The following is a 20,503-nucleotide window of genomic DNA, read 5'->3' as shown; positions in this document are numbered from 1 at the left end:
CGGAAAAAGTAGTGAGATCCAAATAACTTCTGCCGTATAGTTACTGGTACTGTCAACACTAATTTCTTAGTTTGATAATGGTATTATGGTTATGTGACCTTTCTATAATTCTACAAATATTCCAAAATAAGAAGTCCCCCCTCTCCCGAAAAAAAGGTCACTGAGAATAAAGTTCTATCACTAAAGCACTGACTCAGCTATACAAGTAAACTCCTTCCCATTTTGACCTCTTACAGTTGCTTGAGTTTCTACCTGGTGAGTTAGTTTGATGGAATCTGATAGAAAGACTCCTGGGTTTGCAGTCAGGAGACCTGGGTTTAGGCTCTGACTGCTTCATCTATTACCTGGTTGTTTAGCCTTGAGCATTTTATCACCTTGTCACAATCTTGGCATTCTTTACTATAAAATAGGTCCACTGACCCCTATTCCCACAAGATTGTTATGAGAATGGCATGGGAAACATAGTAAGTGCTTGATAAAGGTTTGCCATGCTGATTAGTGGCCTCAGAGAGGTTGTGAGGGGCTCATGAAAATGAATGAGAAGTGGATTTGCAACCTCAGGAACGAGCACCACCAGGAGCTCATTTCCATTGCTATTTACCTGTGAGTCTCCATCCAGCGCTGCTTGGGCGTACATCTGCACAGACAACTCAAGGTCTTGTGACTGGTTTTGGTGGCCATAGTAGTAAAGATCTCCCATTTTCAAATATGCTGCAGGACAAGAATTACAGGTCCATTTGTCAAGTGGTTTGATTTCAGATCGATATTTTAGAAGAATGGCTCATTTGCATTATTTCAAATTTTTTCCACCAGAATCTGAATACAGATACATCTTTAGGTTTCCTTGCTGTTAGGAGGGGGAAAATGATTTATGCATTTCTCCATTTCTGGACACATTTTCTTGCTTGGCTGGGTAGCTCTCCTACATGGAGACTATCCAGTGAAAATCAGTCTGCAACCTCACAGTCCAATCAGCCAAGGATGTTTGCAGTATTAAGGTTTTGCTGCCTGGATTTTATGATTGATGAGCATGTCTTTACTCTGTTTAAGCCATATGTTTTATTTTTTCTCTAAGGAAAAATTTTAAGAGTGTATGTATCTCTCAATGTCCAATCAGAAAAAGAATCCACGTTGGACCATTCAAAACTGGGATTTTGCAACTGGCTATGAGTGTTGGAAGAGCTGAAAGGGCAAATGGGAAAGAGTAGGCAACCTAGAGATTAGCAATGAGGGAAGCTACAACCTTCCCAGAACTCAGGGCCAGTTGAGACCACAGAGGATGGACTGCCAGGCAGGAGCTGGGACCATGGAAGTGCAGCCATTGACAGAGATACAGCCCAAAGCAGACAGAGAAATGGAGAAATATTTGGGCTTCTCATCTTCTCCCACCCTGACATTTCCTGCCTGCGCCTCCCATTGGCTGAAACTAATCAGATCCAAATGGGTCTGGGAACTGTAGTTCCTGAGGGTCAGCCTCCTATCACACAGAGCAGAACCAGGTAGACAGGGAATCCATCTGAGGGCAAAAGGGTAAATGCCTGGCCAGGGACTCTCCAGAATAGCTTTCTTTTATAAATTCTCGCTGATTCCTTAGAAAATGGTGGATCTAAGCATTCAGTAGACGATGGATGAGGAGAAATGCTCTGCTTGAGATTGAGAGCAGAGTTTAGGCAAGATCTTAATGGCTGAAATTTTTCACTCTCTTTCTTAATTGTTTAGACATATCACACTTCACACAAAGCTGTTAGATGTTCCCTGTTACCAAAGATTAAAAGCCTCCAAAGCTTCAATTTAGCACCCGTTTCTCTATACATACCAAATGAAGGAGCATCGATTTGAAAAACAGAGAAATTATAGTATCTCCAAACACAATTAACACCCAAGTATCTCTTGGCCAGGTCCTAAGGGAATGAAGGGGGAGAAAAAGTTAACTCATTAATATTTTGGCCAAGTGACTGATTTTGCCTCCATAAAACCCAATTCATTATCCTTAACCTTAGAGCTTCTAGTCTGAGGAGAATACATTTACTTACTGGCCTCTCCTCACAGATGTGTGCTAAATTTGTCTGTGACACTTCAATTCCAGTTTCTGCTGCTAAAACATAATACAGCAAAGCTTCATGCCTAAAAATAGATGATTAATAATAAATTTCATATAGTGGCTTTTACTAATATTCACAGAGAGCTTTATATTCACACATAAGAGGGCACAAAATAAGCAGTTTTTTTTAAAGCACAAAATCATGAGGTTTTTTTTTTTTTTTTTTTTTAATAAATACTGTTGTTAAAAATACTGCATGCACTGATTTATTTTCTATCTTAAAAGGCTGAACTCACAGATAAGGTTGGGGAGCTGGTTGATACAACAGCGACCTCTACTGGCCGAATGACACGTTGAGTGCTGCCTAGGGAGCTGTCTATCGGCTTTGGGTCCTTGAAATCCTTCCATCCTCCATCCTTCATTCTCCATCCTCGCTTAGAGGAGATAAGTGGTATTAAGAAAAAGCTCTGTTCTTTTGAGTCCTGTTTTGTGAAGGGCTTTATGAGGCTTAGGACTCTGAACAAGCTTAATTAAAGCTGAGCTTTTGTGGTACATTAGAAGTTTGGCAAAGGAGAAGCAGTTTACAAGGGGCTTGATACCAATGGTCAAAAACACATTAAAAAAAAAAAAGTATTCAAGACCACTGGTAATTGAATAATTGCAAAACAATGAGACCACCTGTCATCTGTTGAAAGGTTGGCACCCGATTCATAATCCGGATAACGGCAAGGGCTTGGGGAAAATGGACATATTTCTCTAACCACTGCTAGTGGGAAGCAGTAGCAATTGATGCAACTGTTAAATGTGAGAGCCTTACAAATGTACATACCACCTGGCCCAACAGTTCTGCCTCATGAAGGTTTATTCCAAGAACCATGTGTAAAATAGCCGTCGGGAATTTGCTGTATGGCTCAGGAAACTCAAACAGGGGCTCTGTATCAACCTAGAGGGGTGGGGTGGGGAGGGAGACGGGAGGGAGTTTCAAAAGGGAGGGGATATATGTATACCTATGGCTGGTTCATGTTGAGGTTTGACAGAAAACAACAAAATTCTGTGAAGTAATTGTGCTTCAAAAAAATTAAATTAATTTAAAAAAATAAAAAAATAGTAAATTAAAAAAAAAAAACAATCAGAAACATGCAAAGACTCTGTGACAACAGAGCTCATGTCAGATCTGTGTATATCAACGATGACAACATCAAAAACCCCACAAATATCTGTAAACCAGTGGCTCGTTCAATTAACCCATGGTGCAGCCACTTTCAGAGGAGGTCATTAAAGTGATGTTGAAGAAGAGCATTCAAAATTGTAGAAAGGTGTCTATGCCAAATTTTCCATTGGGTGAGAAAAGCAGGATAAAAAACAGTGCAATCTCATTTTTGCAAAACAAATATAAAACTGAATACACACATGGACATACATATGCAGATGCATATATGCAGAGAGAAACAACTACTTAAAGCGATCCACCAGAACGCTAACAGTACTTATCTCTAGGTGCTGAGAGTGCAAGCGATTTTTTTTTAACTTATCTGACTTCCTCCATTTTCTTTTGTGTTACCCATTCCATAAGTTAAAATTTTAACTATAAATGGTTGTTTCTAAAGCTTATTTTTCATTTTCAGTGGCTGACATTAAGAACTCTTCATTAATTTTAGCTCCATCTAAGAACTGTTTAAGAAAGGGCAGGGCAGGGGGCTGGAGACAGTCATCTTTTCTTTTGTTGGCCACACCTCATGGCATGCAGGATCTTAGTTCCCCAACCTGGGATCCAACCTGTGCCTCCTGCAGTGGAAGTGCAAAGTGTTAATCACTGGACCCCCAAGAAAGTCCCAGGAGGTCATCTTTTCTACATGGCTAAAACAGCTCCTGGCAGGCCTTCTTGTGGGGACAGAGAGAGATGATTGGGGGTCAAATTAGGACAGGCAGTTCTTCAATCAGACATCCCAGGTCATGGCTGCTGAGTGTGCTGATTTCTGGCCTCCGAGATACCCAAGGCAGCTGACCAATTAGGCATGACTCATGCTCAAGAGATAAGGCTGGCTAAGCAGCCATGAAAGGAGTGTAACAAGCCACGTAACAAGCCCACAACTGAGACTGCAACAACACAAAAGGCCCCAGGCATTTTCTTACATAGCCTCCAAGAATCATGTTTGGTGACAAGAATCCTCAGAGTGGACTCTAGATGGAGGACCCTCGAGGAAGGTTCAGCAGCAAGACCCATCCTATAATAAGGTCCCATCCCAAAGGTCTTATAATCTCAAACACTCAGGTTTGCATCAGTGCTTCAGTTTCCCCCAGGGATGGATGAGGGAAGGAGATGGTAGAGAGTTGTCGGCCCAAGGTCAGATGTCAGGGGGGCTCCCTCTGCTGCCATCATGGAACAGGGTCATATTACTGCAATGTTAAGAAAATAAGTTTTTCTTAGACAGTGGTTGGGCAAACTGTTAGATTTTGGGAGCAGGGGACACAGGTTGACATTTCCTGTAAAAACAAAGTCACTATGATAAATTTTATAAAGACAATACCTTGTCTCTAAAGTTACTTGGGTGGTGGGAGAGGGAAGAGAGGAACACATTTTATAGGAAGACTTCCACTGCCTGGGGCTTTCCACGTGGCTCAGTGGTAAAGAATCCGCCTGCCAATGCAGGAGATGCAGGTTTGATCCCTGGGTCTGGAAGATCCCCTGGAGAAGGAAATGGCAACCCACTCCAGTATTCTTGCCTGAGAAATCCCATGAACAGAGGAACCTGGTGGGCTACAATCCATGGGGTTGCCAAAAGTCAGACATGACTTTATCAGCTAAATGACGATAACAACCTTCCATTGACCAATTATTGTGTCAGTAGAAGCCAGGAGGAAATTTCACAGAATTCTCAAGAGTTTCCTTCGAGGAAGCACTGAAATCATCAAAAAGAAGTCTAAAAACTTTGACTTCCTGGAGATCCAGTGGTTAAGACTCTGCGTTTCCACTGTAGGGGGCACAGGTTCAGTCTCGGGTCAGGGGACGAAGATCCCACACGCCCAGTGGCAGATAAAAAAAAAAGAAAGAAAAAGCACTGAACAGAAATCCACCTCTGTCTTCCATTTTACAGAAGCCATGGAATCCAAAACCACCATCATCCATTTTCATATATTCAAGAGTGAACTCTAGGCAAGCGTCAGACACTGAAGACCAGATTCTCTCAACTTACGAAGACTTCAGAGACAGGATACCTCTGCCGAAACCCTACCTACATTCAGCCTCCCAGCACTTTGCTCTTACTTGTGTCTCAACTGAGATTGCCTGAAAGTATTAATTACAGACATTTCTATCCATCTATTCACAGGATAAACATTTACTCAGTATTTTCTCTGTGTAGGGGGCCCAGAGACAAGCCGGAAATCTGTACCATCCTTCCGTGAACTTCCTCAGGTTTAGGAAGCTGACCAGGGTGTCCAGCTTTATTTCCAATGTGCTAAAGTGAACTAGTCGCCCAGGCAGTCATTCTGATGGGGACTGGGGTGGGGGTGCAGAGAGAAGCGGATTAAAGAGCGAGTGTAGGGGCACATTTGCTACCCTCCCACTTCAGACTCGGCACATCCATTTATAGAACTTTTATAATGATACATCTTAATAATCAATCCTTTGGCTGCTTGCTGAGAACTGTGAATTTGAGTTTCTCTGAGCAGTTTCTCAAACAATCCAATTATTTTCTCTGGATTCTTTTCTGCCAATGCCTGAAGCAGTCCAAACTGGAAATATATATATATATGAAAAAAAAAAAAATCCTGGGGTCTCAGTGGAACTTAGGACCCTGCTCCAAGGCAAAAAGACGCACTTCTTTAAACAGGAATCTTGCATGCCTGCTTGTCTTGCCTCAAGCTTACTAGAATCTGGCTAACCTCCAGGGTTAAGTGTTTGGGGGGTATAGTTAAGACAAAGGACAATAAAACACACAGCTCACAGATAAAACACGCAGCAGGATATGCAGGAAAGAAATGAAACATGACAGGTGACCTCTCCTTAGCTGACTTCTCCTGGTGTCCGAGGATGGCCTCGGGCATGACAGCATTACCTTCTGTATTTTGCCTAAGCAGCAAAATGCCCTGTTCTCAATCATGCTCCTCTTTTAAACTACCCCATATAAATCTCAGAACAACACAGAAAAGCACAAGCTCATCAAACTGACACATGTGATTTGAAAATAATGCCCAGAATAAATGCACTCACAAAAAATGAAAAAAGAGGTGAACTTGGGACAGTGATGGATGATTTAGTTCTATTACAGCAAAATAGATGGGACCCCAAAAAACACCATGTTGTGGTGTGGGGAGGCCAACGGCCATACATTTCCTATTTAACCCCGGAGGCGTTTGGAGGCTCAGAGAGAAGGAAAGGAGAAAAGCTCTTTGTCTCAAATATACTTTGACAAAGATACTCCCACCATAATGGGTACTAGGGGTTTCTTCCTGTTAGTAGGACAAGGTCTCAAGTCCAGATGAAGACACATCTTTAATAATACTTAGTATCAGCGTCAGAACTGGCAAGGCTATGAAGAAACAGAAATTTATATGGGGTTGACAGGAACGTAAATGGGTAAAACATTTTGGAAAACAGTTGACGTTGTCTTGTAAAGTTGAACACATGGCAAGCCTGTGACCCTATTCCGAAGCATGTATTTTTGGAGAAATTCTTCCTACATGTACTAGGATATACATAAAAAATGTGCATGGCTACATTGTTCTTAAGGGAAAGAACCCAAATATGTTAGAGCTGGTAAGTAAACTGCAGTATGTGACAGCAGTGAAAATGAATGACCGACATGTATCCAAAGATATGCATCCCAGAAACATCAAGTTAAATAAGCATGATGTTTATTTATGAAGAATTACATATGATATGACTCTAATGATATGAAGCTCAGAAACAAGTCAAATCTATTGCTCAGGATTATATCCATATAGAGCAAAACTATAAATCGAGAAATGGGCAGAAGGACAAAAGACTCATTAAATGGTTAGTTCTGGATCCTGGGGGCTGGGGTGGGTTTCATCTGGGAAGAACATGCAGGGGGTTTCAATGGTCTATTTTCTTAAACAGGTTGGTAGGGTTACAGGTGTTCATTTTATTGTTATGGTTTGGAACTTGGGCTTCCCTTGTGGCTCAGCTGGTAAAGAATCTGCCTGCAATGTGGGAGACCTGGGTTCGATCCCTGGGTTGGGAAGATCCCCTGGATAAGGGAAAGGCTAACTGAACTGAACCGAACCGAACCATCCTAGTGTTCTGGCCTGGAGAATTCCGTGGACTGTATAGACCATGGGGTAGCAAAGAGTCGGACACGACTGACTGACTTTCACTTTGGAACTTATATACGTATTGCATATTATTGGTAGGCAGCAATTATTGAATGATAAAAGACATGGAAACAACTTACCTGGCCCAGGCTGCAGCTCCAGCTCAAAAGCTCAGATCCTTTAACCTAGATTCTGAACTAACTCCCCTATTCAGGTCCTTCCTTCTCTTCCCCATAATTTGCAGCTGTTTGGTTAAGCATCTCAGAACCCACCTCTATCATGTCACTACCCTCTCCTCAAACCATTATTGGCTCCCCACTACTTGACAAACTAAATAAAACCTATATAACTGCTATTCAAACTCCCGTAACACAGCACCTCTTTGGTCTTGTCATAGACCACTTCCTTTTATGAATTTTACCCTCAAGGCAAACTGAGTGGCTTAAAAATTTCCAGACACACCCAGAATTTTCCTGTTTCTTTGCTTTTTGTGATCCTGTTCATTACTGTGAAAGTGTTAGTCACTCAGTCATGTCCAACTCTTTGCGAACCCAAGGACTATAATCCACCAGGCTCCTCTATCCACAGAAATCTCCAGGCAAGAATACTGGAGTGGGTTGCCATTCCCTTCTCCAGGGGATCTTCCCAACCCAGGAATCGAATCCAGGTCTCCTGCATTGCAGGCAGATTCTTTACCATCTGAGCCATCAGGGAAGCCCATAGAAGTACTATGACTAGGTGGAAATTCCACCCATCCCTCGAGGCCATATAGTGTTACCACCTTCATAAAGGCTGAACTAAGTGCCCTAACCAGGCTGTATCTTTTCTTCCTCTGAATCCCCGATGCTCTTCATATACCGCTCATGGCTCTTCAGTGATGGTTGTTCTATTTGCCTTAAATCATTCTCTCAGTAGTTTTTGAGTATTTCCTAGAAGCCATTAGGTGCTGAGCACTGGGACACACATCACAGGGTAATCAACAAGTAAAGAGCCATCATGACCCATGCAAGGACAAAGGGTCTAAGGGGTTAGGCAGGACTTCTGAGCAGAGGGAACAGCAAGTGCAAAGGCCCAGAGGTCGGAGAGAATAGGGGCCACCTGAGAAACTGCAGGCCGTTTAGCACCAGGAAGAGATGAGGCGGTGGACGGCCCCATCTTACCTGTGACATCCCCTGCAGCTATGGCACCCTGCATTTAAGTGCACTCAGGAAAATCCGCTGAACTGAACCCAAACTCACCCACCGTGGAGAGCACACTTAATCCACCGCCCCCCCACCGCCCCCAAATCAATCATGTAATGCGGCTGAATATTCCAAGAGGGAAAGCAGGCCACTACAGCTTAATCCCTCTTGACCTTCACAGAAAATTTTTAAATGTCCTCCCTGAAGTGCTTTGTGATGTTAAATTCAAAAGTCGGCAAGAAAGCTAAGCTATTAGCAGATACCCTCTTTATGGGAAAAAGTGTGAGACATCTTGGGGGGGTGTGTGTGTGTGTGTGTGTGTGTGTGTGTGTGTGTGTATGTGTGCTGGGGGTGTTTACATATGTGCTCTTCCTTTGGGAAAACCCCACATAGAAACATTTTGATGTTTGAACGCTTAGTTTCCCCTAAGAAGTTGTCAGGAGCAAAGGATGGGAAATGTGGAGGGTGAGAAGCAGAAATGAGCGAAGGTCAACCTGGGACGTTTTATAAATTGAAGTTTACTTGGGAAACAAGATAAACAGCACACAAATAGTAAGGTGTATCAATTGGGAAAAGATCATTTCATTTAAAAAATTCCTTTCTCATTATACAAAGTGAGGCCACAGATGATAAACTTTTACAAGATGATACTAATACACAGTTTTATTAAGTGCTTTTTTTCACGTGGCCCATTTCCCCTGCATTTTCTAATTTGAGATTCTCATTCGCTGAGATGCTATCTATGGATTACCTGGGCATCCATGAACCAAAGAAGGAAATGACCTTCTTTGGGACTTATATTTTAATTTTTAATTAAAATTCATATCAGAGCACAATCAATGATAGGGCTGCTCTAAAATCTTTGAGATGGTGGACCAATGGGATGTGTGCTGATTTGCATTTCCCTTTTAGTTATTACGGAAATATCCAGGCCATTTAGTCAATAAACAAGCACACAAAATGTAGCACAAAGAAAAGTAAGATGGACCGCGAGGCCTGAAAACAGAGAACAGAGAGACGGACTCAGGTAGGTCTTGGAGAGGGGTGCCCTTATATTTGTAAAATCAAGTAACTGGACATGGGGCATTTACTGGTCCTCATGTGTGGGGTTTTACCCCATTTCATGTAGGGTGAGATTTGCTAACTCCATCAGAAGATACTTAGAGAGGGGGAGTCTATTTGGCTGTGACACTTGAGGTCTGCTGAGTGACTTCCAGCAATCCTAGGAAAGGTACCCTAAGCCCTAAACACACTGCTTGCACTCCTTCTCACGGACAAGATAGAAATCCTGGACTTTCTGTGACGTGCCAGTGAGAGGCAGAGGGTCAGCAGGGATCCCCTATGCTGTCTCCAGACTCTGAAACCAAGTAGAACAAGTCGAAGGGAAGAAAAGTCAACGCATTCATGTGTCTCTCAACTTGATGAATGTGGACACTCCCCCTAGAGAACTAATTTTTGCGTATAATTAAACATGGAAATGCTATGTTTTCTAATCAACAGCCAATCAGTCGGTGATACTCTGAATATCATTACCAGGAGGCTGTGATTTCCCTGCAAATTGCTTTTTCAGTTGCATTTTAAGATTCCATCTCCTAAGAATACACTGACAGATTGAAAGGTAAGGACTGAGAAAGTCAGTCGAACTTACCACGAGCCCTCCAGGTAGGCATTGAGGCCTTTGCGAATGACATGGCCCAAGTAGCCATTTTTCTCAGCTATGTGCTTTGCCCATCTATAAAGGAAACAGAGGAGAAAATATCCAAACTGCGGCAAATTAAATAATTTCTTTTTACTTCATGTGAGTTCAATAAATCTCACTTGGGGAATATTTTGCTTGTTAGAATTTTTATGGAGCCACAAGTTAGATCTGAATGTTAAGAAGGCAAAGAGAGATATACTTTGGGAGCATTTGAGTTCAGTGCCCTTTATAATGAATGTTTAAGTGTTGCCATTTTTTGAAACAAAGATGTGAAAAGTGCTTAATGAAAAGAGTCTACCAATATGGAAAAAGATAGCGTGAATCAAGAATTCTAACAAGTCAATAGCAGGAAGACAGCTCTCCCTGAACAAAGAGAAGAGACGTTGCCAAGAAGATTAAATGAACAGAGTACTTGATAGGTGTAGATATACTGAGAGGAGATTTAGATAACTCAAGGAGAATGTCAACATCAAGTACATAGGAAATGATACGTACACAGAGAGCTAAGCAAATTAATAATTAGTAGTAGTATTCCATAGAAAACAAAAAGTTATGCAAGAAAGAGTAGTCATAGCACACTACGTGGTCAGCTGTGAGTAGCATTAAATGGTAAAAATATTGGGTTGGCCAAAAGAACTTTTTGGCAAATCCAATAATATGAACCCTGATACCAATCCAAGCAAGATGATGATGTACTCGTGGGGAAGATGGGAGAAGGCAGGAAGTGTGAACATGCGGGGCAGTCAGAAGCGGCAGAGTGAAGGAACTATTTATATATTTGTCTTTTCCCAGTGACACATCATTAGACAAAGTCTGTAGTGAGTATAATAAGAAATGGTGATTTAAGCATGTTGTTTAGACATAGAGGCAAATAAAAAGAGAAATAATTATTAATAAAACATGCTGCTGATGCTGCTAAGTCGCTTCAGTCGTGTCCGACTCTGTGCGATCCCATAGATAGCAGCCCACCAGGCTCCCCCGTCCCTGGGATTCTCCAGGCAAGGACACTGGAGTGGGTTGCCATTTCCTTCTCCAATGCATGAAAGTGAAAAGTGAAAGTGAAGTCACTCAGTCGTGTCCGACTCCTAGCGACCCCATGGACTGCAGCGCACCAGGCTCCTCCGTCCATGGGATTTTCCAGGCAAGAGTGCATGAAAAGTGATTTATTCTAGGCAGCAGGAAATGGTATGTGGGTGGGGGATAAAGATTTCCTATTTTTCTTGTCAAATTATTACTTTTTAAATTTTTGCCTCCTCAAATAATTTGGCTCTTTTTTTGTGCATGTAACCAATAAAAATTACATTTTAAAAGTGAAAAAAAAAAGAATAAAAGAAAAAAGAACTCTATTTTCTCAGAAGTGGTGAACACAGTATATAGCTTTCCCTTCACAAGCAGCATCTGATAGGTTCTTACACAACAGCCTTCTCGGGATCTCGCGGGAACGTCTCCAGGTTGCCTGTGATATAGTACAGAGAACACCACAAAGTTCCTTCTATGTGTCCACCTTGTGCAGCCTTATGGAAATATTCACCAGCTAATGTCTGGAAAGAGATGAGCAAACGTCAGTGTCATTAGTGAGATATCCTCCTGGGCAGGTTTCATCAGAGCTAAGGTCGTGAGGTATGTAACCCGTGATTTCATCATAGGCCTATAACGTCTGTTATCTTTAAGAAACCAAGTCAAGTTCCAGGAAGACAGCCAATCACAGAAGCTTCTCGACATGATAACCTTGACTGCAGCTATTCTGTTAAGTTCACCAAATAAATAAGATAACCTTACGAATGTCATTATCATCAGGTATCCTTACATAAACCCCCTGCCAGCCAGACAGAAGATCGCATCAGAAATCACACCTGGAGAAACTTTGGGCATTTGCTTTCCTAACCTCACTTAATACCTTTTTTTCAAACTCAGATGCAAAAACTGCAGTTCCAGTAGGAAGGTGAAAATTAGAATATGACAATTAAAAAATCCATTCTAGCAGATGTGTGGGAGGGCTAACAGACATTTGCAATGCATAAAAACACACAGCCTCCTATGTAGTCAAAGAGAGATAGAGGGAAAAGAGAGAACAAGTGCTTAAATGGGTCGACGCGCCACTGATTATCATTATTTTTCCCCAGGCAGTTAACTGCCATTTTTAAGCAAGGGCTTTGGAGTTGGTGATGCCATGAGATGGCTGGATGGCATCACCAACTCGATGGAATGAGTTTGAGCAAGTTCCAGGAGTTGGTGATGGACAGGGAAGCCTGGTGTGTTGCAATCCATGGGGTCGCAAAGAGCCAGACATGACTGAGTGACTGAACTGAACTGAACTTGGAGTCTGACAGGCCTGGGTTCAAATCCCAGCTCTGCTCCTTACTAGCTGCATGACTGTGAGCATGTCAGTTTAACTCTCCAACTAAGAGACTACTCAGTTTCTACAAATGAAACATGTGGCTTCTGATAGTAGCTACCATGAAAGTTTGTCATGAAGATTAAATAAGGTAATGGATATTCGAGGCTTGGTATGATGCTTTACCAAAAATAATCCTCTCATTTCCCACCCCCAGATCTGCTGCTACAGCTTGCCCATCTGCCTGAATACTACCTTTCTTCCCATCTCAATAAATGCCAGACCCTCTGGAGTCAGCCTGACTCCTCTCCCTGCTTCACACCTCACATCCAATCACCATCAAATCCTGCCCTCTTGACCTTCAAAGCAGATCCAGAATCTAGTCACATCTCAGCCCTCTTGCTGATACTGCCCATCCATTCTCATTTGGATTCAATGCATTAATCCCCTGCTTCTTCTTTTCTCAACTTTTAATGTTGTATTGGGGGATAGCCGATTAACTATGTTGTGATAGTTTCAGGTTGACGGCAAAGGGATTCAGCCGCACATATGCACGTATCCATTCTCCTCCAGACTCCCCTCCCATCCCAGCTGCCACATAACAACATGGAATGCAGAGTTCCATGTGTTCTACAGTAGGTCCTTGTTGCACCAACCCCCTGCTCTTGCTCATCTCTTCCTCAAGCCCATCTTCGCCAGGACCCAGGAGAAGCCTTTTCAAACACAGCATATCCCAGCCCTGTTCAGAGCCATCCCATCTTGCTCAGAGCAGCTGCCTGCGCACCTGCCTCCTTGACCTTATCTCTTCTGCCACCTCTCTTGCTCTCAGCTCCTGCCAGTTGCATCTTCCTGTTGTTCTGCTGATCCCTCTTTCTGAATGTTCTTCCCTCTTTCTGGAATGTTCTCCCAGATATTCACAAGACTCCTTTAGGAGTCTGTACAAGGTCACATTATCAGAGAGACCTTCTCTGATATCACTTATAAAATAGCATCCCCTAGTCTCTACCTTGGAGAAGGCAACGGCACCCCACTCCAGTACTCTTGCCTGGAAAATCCCATGTATGGAGGAGCCTGGTAGGCTGCAGTCCATGGGGTCGTGAAGAGTCGGACACGACTGAGCGACTTCACTTTCACTTTTCACTTTCCTGCATTGGAGAAGGAAATGGCAACCCACTCCAGTGTTCTTGCCTGGAGAACACCAGGGACAGTGGAGCCTGGTGGGCTGCCGTCTGTGGGGTCGCACAGAGTCGGACACGACTGAAGCAATTTAGCACCAGTCTCTACCTTCTGGGTCCTCCTCATCTGGCTTTATTTCTCCCCATATCACTTCCCTCCATTTTCCCACATGCTCTATCTTTGCTTATCATCTTTCTGTCCCACTGGAATATAAGCTTCTAAGCTTCCCCAAAGCAGAGACTGTTCTGTCTGCTGCCATAACCACCACTGCCCGGAAGAGTGCCTGGCAGAGGGTGGGTGTTCAGTTAATTCGTTGACTGTAATGGTGCTCAGATTGTTATTACCACCATTAACATTATTATCAATAACAAGGGGCTTTCATTTCACATGGGAACCAGGTCCTGACTCCACTTAAGTGTCTGACGTCTGAGTAAGTTATGAAACCTTTCAGAGCCTTGGTCGCTTATTCTGTTAAATGGATGTAGTAACATTTGTATTCCAAGAGTGTAGTTAGGATGACATGGGATGGCACACAGAAAGTATCAATGAGTGTATTGTTGATACTTTAAGAGGAAGTGTTTAGCAAACACTGAAGACTGTCATTGCTATTTGCATTATTATTATTCAATCCGATCTCATACCTGGCAATCCTTTTTGGACACAGCCCGCTTTGCTTCCAGTAAGATCAGTGATCAATCTCTGCAGCATCTCTTATTCTTGTCTCGCATCATCTCCCTCTCCTCCCCCCAGCACAAGCCTCCTCCTCCATGAAGCCTTCTTGACTGCTTTGGCTTTCCCTATTTCCCGTTTCCAGAACTGCTCGGGTCACAGCGATTAGAATGCACTTGGCATTTGGCTAATGCCAGTTTTTGCTCTTCACTCTCTTGTCTTCTTAACTGGGCCCTTGAGTTCCTTGAGCTCATGATCTGTGTCTCGGGTGGTGTCTGCACTGGGCTGGGCACACAGTACACCTGCTTCCTGACCAAGTGTCTGACCAGCTGCACAGCCAGTCACAAGGCTTACCTGATTCCTTCCAGGAACTCCTGGGAAAATGCCATCCAAGTACAGGACTCCAAGGTTGTATGAGGCATCTGGGTTCCCCATTTCTTCCGCTTTTAACCAGTACTTAGCCGCTTTGGCATAATTTTTCTTAAATTTGTGGTAATACCATCCCAGGCCGTTGACTGCCTGATGCAACCCCTGGATTTTAGAACAAGAAGAAAGAAATGACTTTTTTTTTCTTAATGAAAAATTCTCTAAAGAGAATCATTTGTTGTGAAAGCATTCTGCCAGAGTCTGAGAAAAAACTTTCCTGTCTCTTTTTGGGGCCAGATGGCATTAAAGAAATGCTAAATGCTAGAAAACATGAGGCCACCTCAAAGTCTTCCCAGGAGGACTTACCAGCCTGCTGTTGGGACTTCTGCCTTCCACCTCGGCAATGACGCTGGCTTTGAATCATCACTCAGCCCCTGTGGACTGTTTCGCAATGCCCTTGTCTACAGAAGGCCTTGTGCTGCCCTGAGTATCAGCAACGCCCTTGAAATTCACAAGCACTCAACTGCGACAGGAGGCCGGAACCTGGCCTGGCTGGGCTGATTTCTAGGTGACCTGCCAGTCGTCTGTTGATTACTCTGCACTGGACACCAACAAATCATCTGAGGGAAGAAGCTTCAATGGTCCACTTATAAAGCTCAGGGGCTACGGGTCTGCTTAGCAGACCCAGGTGGCTGGGCCTGAGGCAGAGAGGAGGGGACGGAGAAGGGAGTGTGGCTTCAGGACTGTGTCTAAACCTGGGATTGTTCCACAGAAGGGCTGGTTCTTGTGAGTCTAGTCTCAAGTCTCCTTGTTCCTGCTGATTCGTGCTCTCAGGGGCCTGCTTCTGCCCTCTCCAGGTGCTCCCACCTGCTTCTATACAGTAGCTTCCAGCCTGGCTGTCGAAGGCTTAGGAACCCTGCAGGGGTGTAAGTGTGCAAACCCGGACATTCGGGTCTCTCATTCTTGCTTTCCTGCCAGATCAACAAGACCATGGACAAGCAGGTGAAAAAAGGATTAGAGAGGCAAACGGTGAGTGCCCTTGCATCTGTGAGACAGGTTAAAAGTCCAAGTGTGGAACAAAATCTCTTTCCCTTCCCCTCTGAGACGTGAAGAACAGGTGTCCCTCAACTATGGATGCCAAGATCCCAGCCTGCAGCCTTTTCGTCTGTGAGGGCTCCCGAAACCTTTTTAGTTTTTACATTGAACTCCAGGTGCCAGGAAGACCAAGAGAAAGAAACTGGCAAAGCCCATTGGAATAGATGCTCTGTGAAGCCAAGGATCTTTCTTTTGTATTCCAAGCACCTGTGTTAGTACTTGCATACAGTAAGTGCTCAATAAATACTTGAGAAATGAACGAGAGCCATCCCTTGAATGCTGATGACACACAAAACAGAATCCAATCCTACATCAGATTCACAGGCCCTCAAGATAGCTGACACTTGGCACGGTATCAGTGCTGTGGAGCAGTCATAGAAACATTCTTCCTGAGCCTCAGGTGGTACCAGATGCAAGGCAGCCTCCTGAGAAGTTGCAGGATGAATGTCTTTCTGTGAAGTGACAGACCACGCCATATTATGAAGTGGCAAGAACCAGCTTTGGAATAAGCCTATGGAATTTACATCAAAATGGTTTCTGTACTGCTCACCTCCATATGCATAGGTTTATTCAAAGGTACCTGTCATCACTCAAAACATTAGCAGAACTTTCTTTAGAGATTGTATTGGGACCCAGGTCAGGAGCCCCACAAGAAATCTTGTTATATTTCTTCATACGCACACCTTATTCCGGACATTTCCAGCTATATCTGCAGATTTACCTTCAAGTGACTTTTAGCTAATTCCAGACATCAAACTCTGTGCTTCACCACGGTGCCTGACAAAGAGTAAGGGCTTAATAACTCCCTGCCAAGTGAATAAGTGAGAATCATGTAACACTCTTAAGAATGCGAGTACTCCAGGCTATAAAACTGCATTTCCTCTAATATTCATTTCAGCTCTGCTAAAAGCACACTCCGAATAAAGCACCTTAGACGACAATTCACCACTAGCATGCTAAAGAGATGCAAATTTCACACCTGCCAGGAAGCCCCATTTTAGGGTGCTCTAGAACTATGCCCTCAATGACCAACATTAAGCAGCTTTCCTATTTCTGCACTATAGTCTGTGTCAGGGTTGGGAGCTGGTGTGTGTTTCAGCCCACTCTGTCTCCTGGGTGATATGCCCCCTTGAGACCACACAGGTGGAGAAAAAGCCTCTTGACTCTCTGACTACATGCTCCAACTTCCTAGTCTACAGGAAAAATAGACACTCTAAGCTTCCTAAGAAAAGCGAGCGAGGAAGGAAAATCGGCATGGTTACTTTAGGAATCTTTGTAGTTAGGGCAAATATTAGCAGCCTTGGGATGAAGGTACATTCAAGAGCCTGAAGGGCTATAAAGGACTCTGTCTAGAGTTTCAGTGGCTTCTACCAATCCATTTATTTACAAATATGTATGCATGCACATGTGAGTGTGCATGTGAGTGTGCATGCATTGGGAGAGGTGTGTTTGCACATAGGGATATGTTGTGCATCCCTGCTTGTATGTGTGTGTGTGTGTGTGTGTGTGTGTATCCCCTCACAAGCAATATTACAACCTCCATTTTGTACTGCAATACTGAAACTAGCTGGCTTGAAGTTTACTTTGAAGAGTAAATAGTGACAGAAAGAAAATGATTTCTAAACCCAGCAATAAACTTGATAAACAGTCCTTTTATTAAAGCACAGAGAAGGAAATGAGCACTGGACATGACAGGGTTAATCCAGAGGATTCAAGATTCAGAGAAATCAGGCTTTTGGTTTTCCTAATTCATTGGCATTTATATCCATTCAGTTTCAAGGAGCCCCTGCTGCTGCTTGTTATTAGGGCAGCCCTTGACTATAATTTTAGCCTTCAAACAAAATCGGTCTGAATTCTATTGACTGGAAAGTGAGTTCGCCTTTTGAAGTTTGCCATCCCCATTGTGCAGGTTTCTGTGTATGTGTTGTAGCTCAAAAATGACTAATTGCTGCAATGCTAGCTACCCCTCCCTCCCCACTGCATTTCTACCTTCCTCGGAAGGCTGGCCATTCACTCTCCTAGACTTGTGAATGCATGGGTGGGTGTGTGTAGGCAAAGGCTTCCCTCTGACAATATGCACAAGTGTTACCTTGGAAGCTGCTTTCTTCATCAGCTCTAAGGCAAGCCGTCTGTTCTTTTTCACTCCTTGACCCTAAACAACAATAAACAGCAATGATCACCAAAAAAAAAATAAACACAGAATGCACGCAAAACCATCACACTGATCCGCCAGTGTTCAACAGGAGATCCAACAGAAGCCCAGGCCCTCCCAAAGAAAAACCTAATCTTGAAGATTTCCATATGCAGAGCTATTACATCATCATCATCATTTTGGGTATATTTGTAGAACAGTGATAACAAACCTCCCCCTTCCTGTTTAGCATCATACAAAATTCCCCATTTGATCATCAAGTGAATCACACTCTAGTCAATCCACTGGTGCAGTTGGGAGAAGCCATGAATAAGGTTAAATGAGTCTGGTCATTCTGGTTGTGTTTTTCTGGGGATTACCTAACATGTGAGTCAGATAAAGCACTTGATCTGTGTCGGACAGTCAAGACTTATCAGGCTGGGACAACTCAGTTATCCCAGTTCCACGTGGGAGTCCCCATGGTGGACCTCTGTGGCTTCAGAAACAGCTGGAAGGTCAGTGATGAAAGAGATAGGATCCCTTAGAATCAGTTCCTTCAGACACTGACAACTGACAAGCTTCCTCCAGCAAAATCAAGTTTTTCCAGCAGACGTAGTTTGTGGATCACGAGAGAAATGGCTTTGGGGTTCTTGTTATAAGAGCAGAACTTCATGGGACCACTCTGGTGTGTCTGCGGGACCACGTGGGAAAATGGTGGGTCCAAGGGTGGGACAGGAGGAGTCGCTGAGGGCTCTCTCGACATGGCTCTGACCATGAAGATGGCAGGTGAGAAGAGCTGGATGAAAACCCTCATGCTTCCAAGCTCACTTAGAGCCTGTCTTTGACCCCTGCACCCATGGAGTCCTCCTGGTCTCAGACTCAGCACTTGACAGGGTCACATGTGATATAATGTCAGAGGGCTTTGCAATGACTACAACTATTAACTCTATTTAAATGCTCAGCTCTAGTAATGAAGACAGCACTAGCAAACATTCCTACGTTAATTACCCTGGGCCAGGAGCTCTCCAGCCATATCTAATCCTCCCGACCCTAGCCATGGTGCTGCTATCATTCCCATCTGAGAAACCAACCCAGAGACACAGAGGGAATGAGGAACAAAGGCAGGATTTGAGCCCAGGCTCCAGAGTTCAGGTTTACAACTGCCATGCTGTATTTTCTCCTGTATATTGTCATTTCCATGCTGAGAAAGTAAAATGGTTCACACTCTCCTTACAGAATACAAAAACAACATGCTGCAGAATCTGTCCTTAGAGTTCCGGGACCCAAAGTAAAACAGTGGATCCAAATAAAGGTTAAATTACATACATTGAGTTTCTACTCGACTTTAACTTACCTATTTAATAAAAACCGATGAGCTGAAGCAGGATGCAAGATGAAACTATTTTTCAGAAGTGGACCATTACTTCGTTTAATTAGAGGAAGAGGAAAGAGAAAAGGACATGAAGGCTATTTGGAGTAACTAGACGGGGCAATGAGACAACCTTTTTGTACTTTGCGGAAAGGATCAGAACAATCAGGATGACAGAATGTTAGAACCTGGATACACTCAAAGTTTATCTTCTCCAGCTTCTTTGTTTGGAAGGAATAAAACTGGGGCCCACAGGGGCTGACTAACCCAAAGCCTCTTCATTAGATCTGCAAACAGAACTCAAGATACTCTCATTTCTAGATCAGGGATTTCCCAGTGTAATTACATAATCAGAAGTGGGATGATTTCTTGCACAAAGACTATATACTCTGCACAAGTCTGAGTAGCACTGGAAGCTGTTAAAAGAAAAATACAAAGTCCTGATGCATAGCAAATGCTCAGTGACTATCCACTAGATGAATCCACGGAGGACAGTAGCTGCAGTAAAAGTCCAAGCTCCATCCTCAGGTGTATGTAAAATGGGATTGACTCGACCATCTTGGAAAAACTACAGCCATCATTGTGGCACCATTTTTGAATACAATACGCCAAATATCCACACAAAATAAGCCGAGTGCACACTGCCCTTCTTCCTGTTTGGAAAGTTCATTTTTTGTATGGGGTTTTTTTAACACTGAAAACACTTAAAGACACCTTTGGCCAGAGGTAAAAATCTTTCTCGAGATGTTGATAATGGGTTTTCTTCCTCCCACTCAGAGATAACTTAGAATGTAGGAAAATCAAAAAAACTTTCAGTTTTCAGAAATCAGACCCTGAAGAAACATTTTGTCACCTCCCATGTCATATATTTATATCTTTGGCTCTCCTTCTAGATTTCAAGCTCCTGGTAGGCAGAAATAATGCCTGAGTCATGCCTTTGCACTCCGGGCAATGACCAGCCCCAACTCCGGAGGACCAGTGCCTCTCCTCTGCACCTGTCTCAGTCCTCTGTCTTCTGCGTGAGTGTCTGAGGCCCCAGAGGTCAGAAACGTGGCTCGTGCATCCATACGTCCCTCCATCTAGTGCAGAGCCTGGCATTCTGTCAGCCCTGAATGGGTGTGTATTACATAAGTACACAAATACATTGGCATATGGCTAAGAGTC

At 43.4% G+C, this 20,503-nt stretch overlaps 1 protein-coding gene across 2 annotated transcripts in view; it reads right to left on the bottom strand.

Annotated features, from left to right (window-relative positions):
• SEL1L3 (SEL1L family member 3) overlaps positions 1-20,503 on the bottom strand; it is a 108,289-nt gene that overhangs the window by 14,455 nt on the left and 73,331 nt on the right. For both annotated transcript variants that reach the window (XM_086406244.1, XM_086406246.1), the window contains exons 14-20: positions 17,929-17,991; positions 14,733-14,909; positions 11,612-11,739; positions 10,148-10,231; positions 2,034-2,124; positions 1,817-1,901; positions 602-711 (exon numbers count right to left, since the gene is read on the bottom strand). In XM_086406244.1, the coding sequence (XP_086262370.1) occupies positions 602-711; positions 1,817-1,901; positions 2,034-2,124; positions 10,148-10,231; positions 11,612-11,739; positions 14,733-14,909; positions 17,929-17,991 (738 nt within the window). The remainder of the gene's footprint in view (positions 1-601; positions 712-1,816; positions 1,902-2,033; positions 2,125-10,147; positions 10,232-11,611; positions 11,740-14,732; positions 14,910-17,928; positions 17,992-20,503) is intronic.

The sequence above is a fragment of the Bos grunniens genome, chromosome 6 (genome assembly GCF_055505025.1).
Source record: "Bos grunniens cultivar Pamir isolate PY7600 chromosome 6, Bosgru_T2T1.0, whole genome shotgun sequence".
Classification (NCBI taxonomy): Eukaryota; Metazoa; Chordata; class Mammalia; order Artiodactyla; family Bovidae; genus Bos; species Bos grunniens.
Note: the sequence above shows the minus strand (reverse complement) of the source record. Positions and strands in the feature narration are given on the sequence as shown.